The sequence below is a fragment of the Sorghum bicolor genome, chromosome 1, assembly GCF_000003195.3.
Source record: "Sorghum bicolor cultivar BTx623 chromosome 1, Sorghum_bicolor_NCBIv3, whole genome shotgun sequence".
NCBI classification, from domain to species: Eukaryota; Viridiplantae; Streptophyta; class Magnoliopsida; order Poales; family Poaceae; genus Sorghum; species Sorghum bicolor.
In genome coordinates this window covers 60,501,720-60,515,437 of record NC_012870.2, presented here as the reverse complement: position 1 = coordinate 60,515,437, position 13,718 = coordinate 60,501,720, and the positions used below count along the sequence as shown (strand labels likewise).

The 13,718-nt window shown below is 39.2% G+C and overlaps 1 protein-coding gene across 1 annotated transcript; it reads left to right on the top strand.

The window, feature by feature from the left end:
* LOC8062617 (NAC domain-containing protein 105) lies at positions 2,441–10,272 on the top strand. The gene is made up of 4 exons (XM_002467552.2): positions 2,441–2,606; positions 6,017–6,209; positions 6,319–6,602; positions 9,419–10,272. The coding sequence occupies exons 2-4, from the start codon at positions 6,056–6,058 to the stop codon at positions 9,980–9,982; spliced, it is 1,002 nt and encodes a 333-aa protein (XP_002467597.1). The 5' UTR covers positions 2,441–2,606; positions 6,017–6,055; the 3' UTR covers positions 9,983–10,272.

Sequence of the window (13,718 nt, the reverse complement as noted above, 5' to 3'; positions counted from 1 at the left end):
TTACTCCCTCCGTCCCAAAAAGAGTGTCGTTTTAGAATTTCACACATCTTGTTTGATCATCTGTCTTATTTAAAAATTTTACATAAATATTATATATTTCGTTAAGATCTATTTTATCATTAGAGATACTTTACTAATGATTTATTTATTTTATAATTTACATAAAATTTTTGAATAAGACGAACGGTCAAACACGATTTCTAAAAGTCAAAAACGTTACTCTTTTTGGGACGGAGGGAGTAGTTTGCATTCGCTGATCACTCACTGTTGTGTTCAACTGACACATGTTGTTCAGTTCTCACGCGCGTACACTGAATTACGTACTGAAGTACAAACCTGACACGTACGTACAGTGTACCTTTTTCATGATCGATTAAGTTAGTGAGCCGTGTCGCTCGGATAAGAAAAGTGATCAAAGGGTAATTAGAGTGTGTGTGGGTGCGTCCGGGTCTGCGCAAAGCAAAGCAAAGCAGTAGGCCTCGGGATCAGTGCGCGTGAAATCGTCTCGAGGACGCACGATCATTAGCAGTAGCAACTGGAGACTGGTCGATCGAGAAAAAAGCTTTCCCTTTTGACATCGCCCAGCAGTAGTTATGAGCAGAAAAAGCCACAAAGAACGACGCACGCCAGGCGAATAGTCCTGCAGTGCTGACCCTGATCCTAGGGGTCTCCACCAATCCTCTTATGTTCGATTATTATTCCTTTTCTAGTTGCATGGTTACATTTAGGAACTAATAATAATTTGTCCTCTGGTGTGTAAAGAGTGGTGATCTCTGAGTACATACACCTTTCAGTTTTCATTTGAACTTTTGGTTCACTGTATTATCTTTGTCTTTTCTATATACAAGGAACAGATGGTTCTACATTTCTCATGTTGGAAAACTATTCCTATTCGAATTAGGTCTTGTTTAGTTCACCCAAAACCAAAAACTTTCCAAGATTTCCCGTCACATTGAATCTTGAGTCATATACATGAAGCATTAGATATAGACGAAAACAAAAACTAATTGCGCAGTTAGTCTATAAATCATGAGATGAATCTTTTGAGCCTAATTAATCCATAATTAGATAATGTTTGTCAAATAAAAACGAAAATGCTACAGTACCGAAATCCGAAATCTTTTCAGAACTAAACAAGGCCTTAATTATTGTCTAGCTTCCTTTAAAATCTTCAAACTACTACTTCTTGTTCTGCAACTTATATAGGCAAATTTAGACTACCTTTCCAATCTTATTACCTCTCTTAATTGCACCATTAATAACTGGCTTCTTTTCTCATTCATTCATACTACTTAAGAGGATATTAATATTAAGGGTAAGATGATCATTTTAGCTATCTCTGTAATTTTTCTGCTAACTCAAACAACAAATATTGTGAAGTACTACTAGTAGCTATAGTATATATGAGCACAAGTACAATTTGCAATGTATGCTTCATTAGAATTATTTTTGGGGAAAGGTGGAGTTGTGTTGCACAAGAATTTGACCAGTAATCAGTACAAAACTGTAATGTATTGTTTCTAGTAATCATCCTTAATCATGCCATTCTATATGCACATTATTTCCGCTCGTGCCTTTTTGGTCCTTTACATGTTCATTATACCGGTTGTTATAGTTGGATTCTGGTGTATAAAGCTAGATATTACTAATGGAGTGCACATGCAGTAAATTTCAAAAGCATCTACAGCGATAAATATTATGAGTGGTTAAGACTGCAACAGTTATTCTTAAGGAGTCATTGCTTTCATCTCATCATGATTGTCTGAAAGTGTACTTTTATTTTTATTATCAGAGATAAACAACAATGACAGCACATGCAAGTGCAACTATGCAAGGCCAATCCCATATAGATGGAAATGGTTGGAAATTTGTCCAAAAGAACAAAAAATAATTTAAGATAAACAAGCTTAACCTATCCCCTCAGGTTCACTCATTCTTGGTTGCATCACTGTAAGAACTTGCAGACCTAAGGAGGTGGAGTCATTCACTTCACTGATGATGAAGACTTCCAAACTCCATTCACTTCACTGATGATGAATGAATTTGATAGCTAGTTGTCGCCCTAAGGAGAGGTGTCATCCGTAGCAGAAACCATCCCCGTAGTTCAGCTTCAATATGTTATATTTTGTAGTGTCGATTTCTTCAAATTTCTCGAAAAGCATTCTCAATCGTCGACGATATAGCACACAGTCATGCAGTACCTTCACAAGCACAGTAGTATAGGTATAGGATTGGAACCGTGTATACTGTAGTGTGGCTTATGAAGGAAAGAAGCAGAAGAGGCCTCTGCCGGGAAGACAACGTGACATCAGCTTGGTGGCCAAAAGGGTCCCCCTAGGGCCCACGGGCTTCATTTCCCCAACCCACGCGCGAAGGAAAGGGAAGCCCTCCTCCCTCCTTTTTAAACACCCTCCTCCACCTTTCTCATTCCCCTTCAACTAGTTATTTGTTTCTCCTCTTCTTCACACCTCCAGTCTCCAATACAGGCTCACACGCATGCACTTCCTCTCCCTCCCGGCCTGCCTCTTCATGATCTCAAACTAGTTATTAGCTAGCTAGCCTGAAGAAAGTACTCCCGCTGTGTGTAGAGTATTTGATCCCTTGAGGTCAGTTGGAGACATTACTATTTACGGCTCATGAAAATCATCAATTTTGTGCATAATTAAGTAGAAGGATCTATGTTTTTGGATCTGTTCTTGCGTTTCTTTTATTTCCTTTTTTATGAAAGCATTGTTCTTGCAATTTTTGGGGGGTTGTTTGTGCATCATGTTTTGTGTTATCAGAGATTTGGAGTGATCTCTCCTTCTTTTCCCCCCTTTCTGTGGGTAAGGAGATGCATATGAGATTATCGATTGTCGGGTCCATGTCCACGAGACCTTTTTGTGTTTTAGTTATTTAATTGGATGACTGGATCACTGTATTCGTCTCGTATAACCCTAGTATTTCATTTCTCTTACGTTCTCTTGCTGATCTCGTACTGGCCAGTCAGATATATATATATATATATATATATATATATATATATATATATATATATATATATATATATATATATATATATATATATATATATATATATATGAGAAGGCTAGGCTTTTTCAATACCTATTGATCTATTTTGCTGCTTGCTGTTCATTTGGTACTCCTATCTGCAAAATCCATTCTCTGAATAAATAGATATAATTTCGTTTTAAAAAGTTGGGCTGCATTCTGGAGTGATCTTGCACATTATATAGATAGCATGAACGAAACAACTCGCTTTCCTTTCCTTTCTATCTCTTCCTTTTCTTTCGTAATAATTAAAACATTTTCTTCATATAATGGACATGGGCAGTGAAACTCTAAGGGCATCTCCAATGTTTGTTCCACCTTCCATGACCAAGAACTGCCAAATTGATGGAAGAATGAAGGAGCGCATTTTTAGAGCTGCTGCCAAGGCACTGGTGCTGGACATATGCATGCCCAAAGTAAACCTCAGTTTAGATGGAAAGATAGTGCAGCATTGAGACAAATAATTGCCACACACACTATACCAATGCTCGGTATATGCCAATATTGTTGCCAACGATGTTACGTTAGCCAACCAACTTCTTCCCACTACTCGTACGTGCTTCCTAGATCCATACATGGCTACTACGTCAATTAAACCGTCTATTCTCCGTGCTTGTGACTTATTATTTAAGGCCATGCTGGATAAATCCATTCCCCACTGTGTGGATTGGAATGCAGTGGCGAAATTCAGAGGGAGCTTGATGGGAAAAATTAGTTTATTTTTCCCCTTCAATCCCCGTCGTATTGGGAGGGAATCGATTTATCCAAACAAGGCCTAAATCCGTAATGTGTTGTCCTAAGTGTTGACATTGGCCATTACTAATAGCATGCATGCAAGCATCTGAGATGAAAGAAGGAGAAATAAAATTGACAATGGATGTTATTGTAGGAGAGTAGGTTATTTAACGAGTGGTTGTGAGAGGAGTATATAGGTCAAGGAATATGAGAGATATTGGCATATTGGGGGTTAATAAGTGACATGTTTGGTCTAATAAGGATTGGAGGAGGGAGACGACAAGAACTAGACGGAGTCACGGAGATGTTTGAAATTGGTTGGGGGGTGGTGCAGTGGTGGTGGGGATGAGGGGGTTATTGCGCGTTAGAGTAACTTTAAGAGTCTCTTTATATCCTTTCTTATTGTCATGATAAAAGTTTTGGTGAAAAAGAATATCCTCCAATAATTTCTTCTTTCTTTCATTAGCAAATATAACCATCTATATTTCTCGCTAATTAAAGTGGAGACCGCAGGATTGGTTCTCTAGAATGCGCACAAAACATAGAGAAACCGTTGGAGGGTGAAACATATGGAGAAGGATTTCTATTCAAATGACTCTCCAAATGATGATTTAGAGTGTGAGTTTAAGAGATACTCTTGCATATGCTCTTATAAAGCCTTTTTTCGCAGACTAAATCCCTTTCTAGAGTTTTCACCTTGGTTTCAATGAAGCGTTTTCTATCTGTCTTTGTGTGCCACACGCATACAACTGCATGCGGTCATATATATAGGTAACAAGACATGCAACAAGCTTCTAGTTAAGTTCGTTATGCAGCGCGCGGGGCCACAAAAGGAGCAGAGCTTTGCCAAGGAATTTCTAGACAAAGGGACAGAGTGGTCAGAGGCCGTGTGTAAGGACCCAACTGTGTTTGTGCCCTACTACTACCTGCTAACTTTATAGGGCCAGCCCCTCCAGTCCCCAGAGCAGCAGGCAACAAGCCTGATCAAGTGATCATCCAAAAGACGGCTTTCCCCTCTGAATGTGTCTCTCATCTCCATTTATACATACATATGAATCTCTATATACGTACTTATATGTATTCTCTCTCAGTCTCTCACTCCCATGTGCGTCGCCAAGTCTGCATATGGCGCATTGCTCACGTCATTGGTACTGATATATGCCAAGACCCGCATAATTTGCAATGGAGTTTGCTGGCATACATACTAGATTTCTAGCAATTCCTCCTCCTCCTACTATTTACTAGTAGTAAGGTGTACCATATATACCACACTTTTCTGCAGAAAACCTCTGTTTTTCTTCTTTTAAATAAGCAATAAGCAAGGAGCTCCATCTCAGCTGATAGATTTTAGATTGCGCAAAATAGCATTATTGGTTTCTGAAATCAGATACATAGGCCTTGTTTACTTCCAAAACATTTTGCAAAATAGGAATAGTAGCACTTTCGTTTGTATTTGACAAATATTGTTCAATTATGGACTAACTAGGCTCAAAAGATTCGTCTCGTCAATTTCGACCAAACTGTGCAATTAGTTTTTATTTTTATCTATATTTAATACTTCATACATACGTCTAAAGATTCGATATGACGGGGAATCTGAAAAATTTTGCAAAATTTTTGGGAACTAAACGAGGCCATACACTCGCCTACGGCCACGGCGCTGTCCGCTGTGGCAGCTATCATTCCCTGCTGACTATGGCCAATGTGTTTGTGTGCTCCTGATCAAACCTCGACACCATCATTCACTGCCTGCAACATTGCTGTGGATTGCCCCGGCCTGCTTCCCAGGCTTTTACCGTACCCTTTGTACTACTAATAATAATGTCCAGGTCCATGCCGGCTTCACAATACTGAGACTGACCTACACTACAGTCGAACTCCAGCATGCGGCATGGGTGCATTGCGCCTGCGTTAAACTTTTCCAAAAGCACTGAAACCCATACATCCTCGTCCATGCACATCCTGGCCTCCTGCGTTTGCACAGTAGTTCTACTCCACACCACAGCCAACCAGTAGTCAAGCTTGCAGTACTACTGTCTCTCCTTCTGTACGTGTGAGTGCGAGTGTGAGTGTGTGAGTGCCTTTTCAAAACTGCAGCTTATAAAAATGCAGGCCCTGCTACGCACACATGTTGCGTTTTTCAGTGTACTGTATGTTTGAATGATTCGAGCACCACTTTGTTGTGTCTGAGTCAGGTGGACTGAGGCAGGCGTTGCTGAATTTGATGCAGGCTGATTTTACGAGCTGCTGGTAGCGTGTGGTGCTGATCATGGAGTCATGCGTCCCTCCTGGTTTTAGGTTTCACCCCACGGACGAGGAGCTCGTCGGCTACTACCTCCGGAAGAAGGTGGCCTCGCAGAAGATCGACCTCGACGTCATCCGCGACGTTGACCTCTACCGCATTGAGCCATGGGATCTCCAAGGTCAGTGGCAGCATTTTAATCGCAATATACATGTCTCTGAACAATGCTCGTAGTAGATCTCACTGCTATATATCATCTTAATTATTCTCTGTGTGGATGATGTGTGAAGAGCACTGCAAGATTGGTTACGAGGAGCAGAGTGACTGGTACTTCTTCAGCTACAAGGACCGCAAGTACCCGACGGGGACGCGCACGAACCGGGCGACGCTGACGGGGTTCTGGAAGGCCACCGGCCGGGACAAGGCGGTGCGCGACACCAAGCACGGCGGCGGCGGGCTCATCGGCATGCGCAAGACGCTCGTCTTCTACACGGGGAGGGCGCCCAACGGCCGCAAGACCGACTGGATCATGCACGAGTATAGGCTGGAGACCGACGAGAACGCCGCACCTCAGGCAAGACCTTCTTCTTATTAGCTGATGGCACTGCATCCCTATCACCTTTGGCAATCATCGATCTATCGTCTCTCTTTTCATTCGTTCGTGGCTCCGTGCATACATTGGCATTGTTGCATACTATATATGTAGCTAGTCAGTCAACTGCGTGCTGCTTCTGCTGCTTCCTACTCCGGCCGCCGCTGCTGTCCGCCGGAGACGAGGCCAGAGGGCACCAGGACGTACGGGGGACCCCGGATCGGCCAGCAGTTTTGCTCACCAGCCTCCGCTCCTCGCACTACGTGATGGGAGGGGGTTCGCCATATGCATGGCGCACACGGCAAAGCCCAAATCGCACATGGCGAAGGCTTTGTCTTGTGTTGCTTACGGCGAAGAACACACGACAAACTCTTTCACGGTGAATTTTACTTTTATTCACGGCTAAATTGTGGCCACACGGCAAATCCATGACCTCTCTCTCATGTGCCTCCACTCTTAACCACTGCACCACACTATACTTATACTTGTGTTTATATTGCATTTCGGTTCCTCAAATCTTATACCAAATTATGTTTAAATTAATAATTTGAGGTCCTAAATGATTTCAAATTAAAAAGTTATCAACTGCAAAGTTTCATAACTTCTTGGGATCTAATTTTTATTTAGAGAGTTTCTCCATCTGAAATCGTTTACAAAATTTGAATTTCAAATTTGAGAAATTCAAACGTAGTTTTTGCATAACAAGATGATTTCAAAACAAAAACTTGTTAACTATAAAGTTTCATAACTTTTTGAGATCTACATAGTTTATTTAGAGAGTTTTTCTATCCAAGGTTATTTAAAAAATTCAATTTTTAAAATTTTCAATTAAAATACTAAAAATAATTAAGAAATAGCAAACGATTCAAAAAAATTTCAAATTTGGACACGACACAACCTATGTGGTGTAGTGCTATAGAAAAAGTTTCGAAATCAAACTCAAATATGAAAGTCAAATCCTACTCCAACTCATGCTCCTTCAAACTCCGTGAAACTTCTCCAGCGATTGTCCGTTTCTACACATCCTACGTGACAACTTGTTCGAAATCTTCCCAAACTTTTTCTATGGCCTCTATGTATGATAACATGACATATGTACAAGTTTCAGAAATTATGAAATAAAATAGCATTTATTAGAATTTTTGAAAATTACCGACGCACGTTCGACGTCGTGTCTCCTAACCACGACATTCGAAAGTCATTTTTGTTTCGAATGTGTGTTCTCACACAAGGTTGGGTAACATGAATATCATTCTTTCGATATCTTTTTCCAACTATTTCATTAACTCGTAGTTCAAATTTGACCGCATCCGGAAAAATGAAAATAAATTATGTTAATTGCAAAAATATAGCAAACATGTTTCAAATTTTGTGAAATTTGAGTATGGAGTTACAAATGGTGAGTGTGTAGAGAAGAAAAAATTTGAAGGGTAAATCTGAAAAAAAAGACAAATTATTTGTCGTGTGCTGCACCCCTGGTACACGGTAAAGTTTGTGTTTGCCGTGTGCCTAACGCCGCACACGGCAAACGTTGACGCTCGGGAGTGGGTGTTAGCGTGGGGTTAGCTTTTGCCGTGTGTTCTGTTTTTGCCGTGTGTTATTCACGGCAAAGGTTTGAGTTCGTCGTGTGTCTGTTGTTTGCCGTGTGCAACACACGACAAAGGCCAGGTATACCGTGTGCTTGGCGTTTGCCGTGTGCGTGGGCTGGATACACGACAAACCCAACTTTTGTCGTGTGTTGCTCACGATAAAGAAGCGGACACACGGTAAAGACCGGCTCTCAGATAGTGTCGTTTCCTCATCTCTGCAGTCCGTCGTACGAGGAATTGCTTAGAGCTGTTTTTTATTATTATTTTCTAAACAAAGTAAAATGAAACAGTTTTTCAAGTGGAGCTTTTTAAAATTTATTCTCAATTTCTCATATAGAGTGGGTACCGGATGAAGCCATAAATACTAGCTTCTCATACCTCTCTCTCTATCCTATGTATCAAGAGAACTTATTCTACCAAATATTTTTCTAAAAATAGCTCTAGACACTAGTAAAACTGTTCGTGGACAAAAAGCTATTTCACTCGTGAAAGTTAGCTGTATCAAATGACCCTTAGTTTACTTGCTAAACTAATAAACTTTCTCCAACCATCTATGCTAGCTTCCTAAAAGATTTTATATCAGGAAATTGAAATAATTTTAACCAACCAAACTTTTTTAATAGTTTTTTTTGTCTCTTTCAATTTTCTCATCTAGAATCCTTTATTTTCCTAATTTATTCATGCATTCGGTTTACTCTATCTCCCAAAAAAATTGATGAACAGAGAGCAGATATGGAGTTGCTCTCAACTGCGGAAACTTACGAGTTAGAGAGGATATTTGGTATCTTTTTTTAGAAGTTCTTTTACTAAACTGTAATAAGACACTTTTGCCCTTTTTACTAAAAATCAAAACTAGGAGTTTTCTTTATAGAAATTCTGGAGATGCTCTTAGTATTACTTATTGGCCTAGCTAGGTTGCTAAACATAACATTTGAACACACACAACCTTGTAGGACCACTTAAATTTCCCAACTTGTAAAAGATTTGGGCCCAATCAGTAACAGGACGGGTAAGGAAGTATAAGTGTAGACGTACTTCGAGGTTTTTTATTTTATTTTATTTAATAAATAAAGTAAAAATAGATATAGCTGGTGAACGTTGGAATACAATTTTATCCTAGAAATGAAATTGTAGCACCAATTAGCTGAATTCATCCACATTGATACGTTGTTATCAGCTTCTTGAGGCAAGAACTCTGTATGCACGCAGGAAGAAGGCTGGGTGGTGTGCCGAGCGTTCAAGAAGCGAACAATGCACCCACCACGGAGCAGCGTCGCTGGAGCATGGGACCGGAGCTACTCGTACTACCACGATCCCATCGTCGCCAGCGCGGCGGCGCGCTTCAAGCAAGAGTCGCCGGCGGAGCCGGATGGTGCAGCGGCGGCCGCCGCCGCCAGTGCCGCCCTCCTGCAGTACTCCAGCCGCCTCGCCGAGCTCCCACAGCTCGAGAGCCCGCCGCTGATGGCGCCGCACCAGGGGAGCCACCTGATGGCCTTGGTTGACGGCGAGGGAGACTCCGCGGCGACCACGGACTGGAGGGCGCTCGACAGGTTCGTCGCGTCCCAGCTCAGCCCTGACGAGGAGCGCTCCGCCGGGCAGGGCCCGGGCTTGCACCCGGAATATTGCGGCGGCAAGCCGCCGCTGGGGACGCATGCTGCCGGGAACAATGAGGACGCCTCGGACATGGCGGCGCTTCTGCTCCTCGACGGCGTCCGGCACGGGGAAGCCGGCCTGCTGGGCTCCGTGGCCGACCCTGCGTGTCTGCACACATGAACGCGGCGGCGGCAATATATGGCATCCACGGCCTGAACGGCTGAACCACACAGATGCATGGCAGCACACTATATCTATACATATACATATATACATGTATGTAGCTGAACGCTAGCCTTCAACGTCGTCCCATCGTTTTCGTTTCATGCATGTCTGGATCGCGTACTGGTCGTCTGCAGGAAGTGGAGCTTATTTTGCCCATCTTGGTATATGGTAGGAGTAATTGCGTATATAAAAGATAAGACAAGACAGTTTAACAAATCGTAATAATCAATCATATCATGAATAAATGCAGGAGACCAGAGCGGCATTATTTTGTTAATTACTGCTCCCTTCGTCTTGGGCTTGTTTGGGTGCACCAGCTAAGGCCTTGTTTAGATACACCCAAAACTTTACAAGATTTTCCGTCACATCGAATCTTACGGTACATGCATGAAGTATTAAATATAGATAAAAAGAATAACTAATTGCACAGTTTACCTGTAAATCACGAGACGAATCTTTTAAGCCTAGTTACTCCATAATTAGACAATGTTTGTCAAATAAAAACGAAAATGCTACCGTGTCAAAATTCCAAAACTTTTTGCATCTAAACAAGGCCTAAATTTTAGCTGGCTAAATTTAACTGCTAGAGATTCAAACAATCCAAAAAGATCAACTAAAATTTAGCTAGATTTAGTTATTTCAAAACAGCTAAAGCCAATTAAAAATTAGCTAAGTCTATGAGTTGGAGCACTCAAGCACCATGGCTAAAGTTTAGCTGGATTCCAACCCAGCTAAAGTCAGTTAAAATTTAGCTAAGTCTACTAGCTGAAGCATCTAAACATCTCAACTAAAGTTTTAGTTTAGTGTATCCAAACAGACCCCAAGATGTTTTGGTTTTTTAGATATATTGTTTTTACTATTTATCTAGACATAGTGTATATCTAAGTACATAGAAAAACCATAAATCCATAAAAATCAAATAATCTTATAAATTAAAAAGGAGAGAGTATTTATTATTATGCTGCAAATGCATCTTAGGCCTGGTTTAGATCCAAAAAGTTTCTGGATTTTGACACTGTAGCACTTTCGTTTATATTTGGTAATTATTGTTCAACCATCGACTAACAAGACTCAAAAGACTCGTCTCGCAAATTACAAATAAACTTTGTAATTAGTTTTTTATCTATATTTAATGCTCCAACATGTGCCATGGGATTTGATGTAATGAAGAATCTTAAAAAGTTTTTGAATTTTAGGATGAACTGATTGCAAAAGTGTATCACTTATTCGACCCTTTAAGGCCATGATGAATCTCCATGTTCTTTAAAAATGAGTAATTTTGTTCAAATGGATTTTGGCCTCATAACAAGGAGGTTACAAAAAAGCATTGTCAAAAAAAAGAAGGAGGTAAAATCTTATGTTAAAAAAAGCTCCTAAAAGTGCAAAGTACATTTCACCAGATGTCTAAAAGGAAAATCTGAACATACTTACACAAAAAGTGTATAAATCAATTAAAGAAGAAATTGGTAGTAGCAAGTTCTGTATTGTATATGGTTTGATTAATCTTGAGATGAAACTAAAAAGAGCAAATACTATGGAAATAATTGTGTGTTCTTGCATAATAACTTTAAAGGGATTTCTGTTTTTTCATTTTGGAAGGAAAAAATTTGTGTTTCTCTAGATGAGTGATTTTAGTTATGTTACGTTTGTTGCATTTTATCTAGATCCTATAATACTATATATGTTGTGTGGCTAGAGATCTATATCGAAATTTGGAAATCAGACACCAAAGCCCAGTTTAACATATGACTATGGTGGCTTGATGCACAAGGAGCTCCACCTCAGCCTTGCACTCCAAAAAAATAGGGCTTAAGAAAATAACACTCCAGAGGGGCTCTTTTAGAAAATAACACTCCAGAGGGGCCATCTATTACCCTGTCCTGAACACACACCACTAACATCATCAAAAAACAAAAATATGATCTTTTCTCTTGCTCCTGGATCACCTAAAATTCTCTTAAAAAAATCTTTTATTATTGTTTTATTATCTTTTCAAGTTTGGATAATGATAGAGTGTCTTAATATTAAAAATTTTGAGCGCCTACTAATAAATCTTCTTGGTGCGTGGTATAAGAGTTTTCGTGCTATAGATATCGCCCTCTTTTATCGCTATATATAGATTGACCTATAGATTATAGCAATATAAAAGAAAAAGAGAGAGAACAAATGATAAAGTATCATTCTAACATTAATTGGATATATTTGCATATTTTTTAGTGAGTAGTCTTTTAGATACTAAATCAGTGTGTATATATATCTACTCATCGCTGCCCATGTTTGACTTGGGTGGTTTTAGAATTAGGTAGTTTACATGTGCTAAATATTAATGTGTAGACTCTGATGATATAGGATGCATTTTTGGTACTACCACATATCATGCTTTCTCCATTTCAAATTGTAAGCAGTGCTAACTTTTTTTGATATATAGTTTTTGCTATACACTAAGATATAAGTTATGTCCATATACATGCTAGAAAAAACAGAATGACTTCTAATTTGGAACGAAATTTAATTCAATCATAAACACTCTTTGGTATTGCCATATATTGTCCCCTTTCATATATATAGTTTCACGTTAATTCATTTCAATGTTTTTTTGGTACTATCACATATTATGTCAGACCTTGTTTAAACTCAAGGAGTAAAGTTTTGGGATGTCACATCGATTGTCATGTCAGAGAGTCACATGAGAGTGTTCGGATAGTAATAATTAATTAAACAAATTACAGTGTTCGGATAGTAATAATTAAACAAATTACAAAAGTCCTCAGTACTCCGTGAGATGAATTTATTAAAAGCCTAATTAACCCATCATTAGCACATGTTACTGTAGCTTCATTGTAACACTATATTATCAAATCATGGACTAACTAGGCTTAAAAGATTCATCTCACAAAATAGTCACAATCTGTGCATTTAGCTATTTCTTTAGTCTATTAATATTCTATGTATGTATCCAAACATCTGATGGGATAAGGAGTAAACTTTAGGGAAAAAAACTAAACATCCAATATTACTCTATAGTTTCAAGGTAATACACATGAATGCATCTTTTTTGTTTCCGTATATGCTCCATTTGTTTCAAATCTTTGCCTCTAGATGTCATCTTAAACACAACTTTTATTAGTGTTAAAAGCCACTTGATTTAATAGAGGCATTTCATGAAAAACATATTTCTCAGATAGAAAAGGTTGCATTCTTAATAGTATTATTTAGACTGAGCATCATTCTGTGAGCTTTTGGTTAAGTTACATGAAACTTGTGCTCAAGTTTAAATCCTTGACTTGGTATATGTGTTCCTATATGATGATCTAATAGAACTATTTTTTAGTAATAAGAGATGTGCCCTTCGCTAGCCATACTTTTATCAATCTCAAGACATATTGGCTTAATCTTTCAAAAGTGATATAGATAGGCTATGTTTGTGTGCACACATTTATATAGGTAAGTGCATATATGTACTTATGAGCATCTACTTCTTTATGATTCCATATAATTTGGTTTCGATAGTACTATTATGATATGTATTGTCTGTTGGTGTAGACTGTTTGCTTTTTTTCTATGTTATGAGATGATGTAAGTTTAGTATTTTTATGTAAGTTGTAGCCTTGCCCCCTTTCATCCTATGTTGTGAGATGTTATAAGTTGTAGCTTTATCTCCTTTCGTCATATGTTTTTTTTGCAATTGCAT

Coding starts and splice junctions, on each gene's coding strand:
- LOC8062617 (XM_002467552.2), top strand. CDS start 6,056: ATGGAGTCATGCGTCCCTCCTGGTTTTAGGTTTCACCCCACGGACGAG. Junction 6,210..6,318: donor TGAGCCATGGGATCTCCAAG/GTCAGTGGCAGC, acceptor TGATGTGTGAAG/AGCACTGCAAGATTGGTTAC. Junction 6,603..9,418: donor ACGAGAACGCCGCACCTCAG/GCAAGACCTTCT, acceptor GTATGCACGCAG/GAAGAAGGCTGGGTGGTGTG.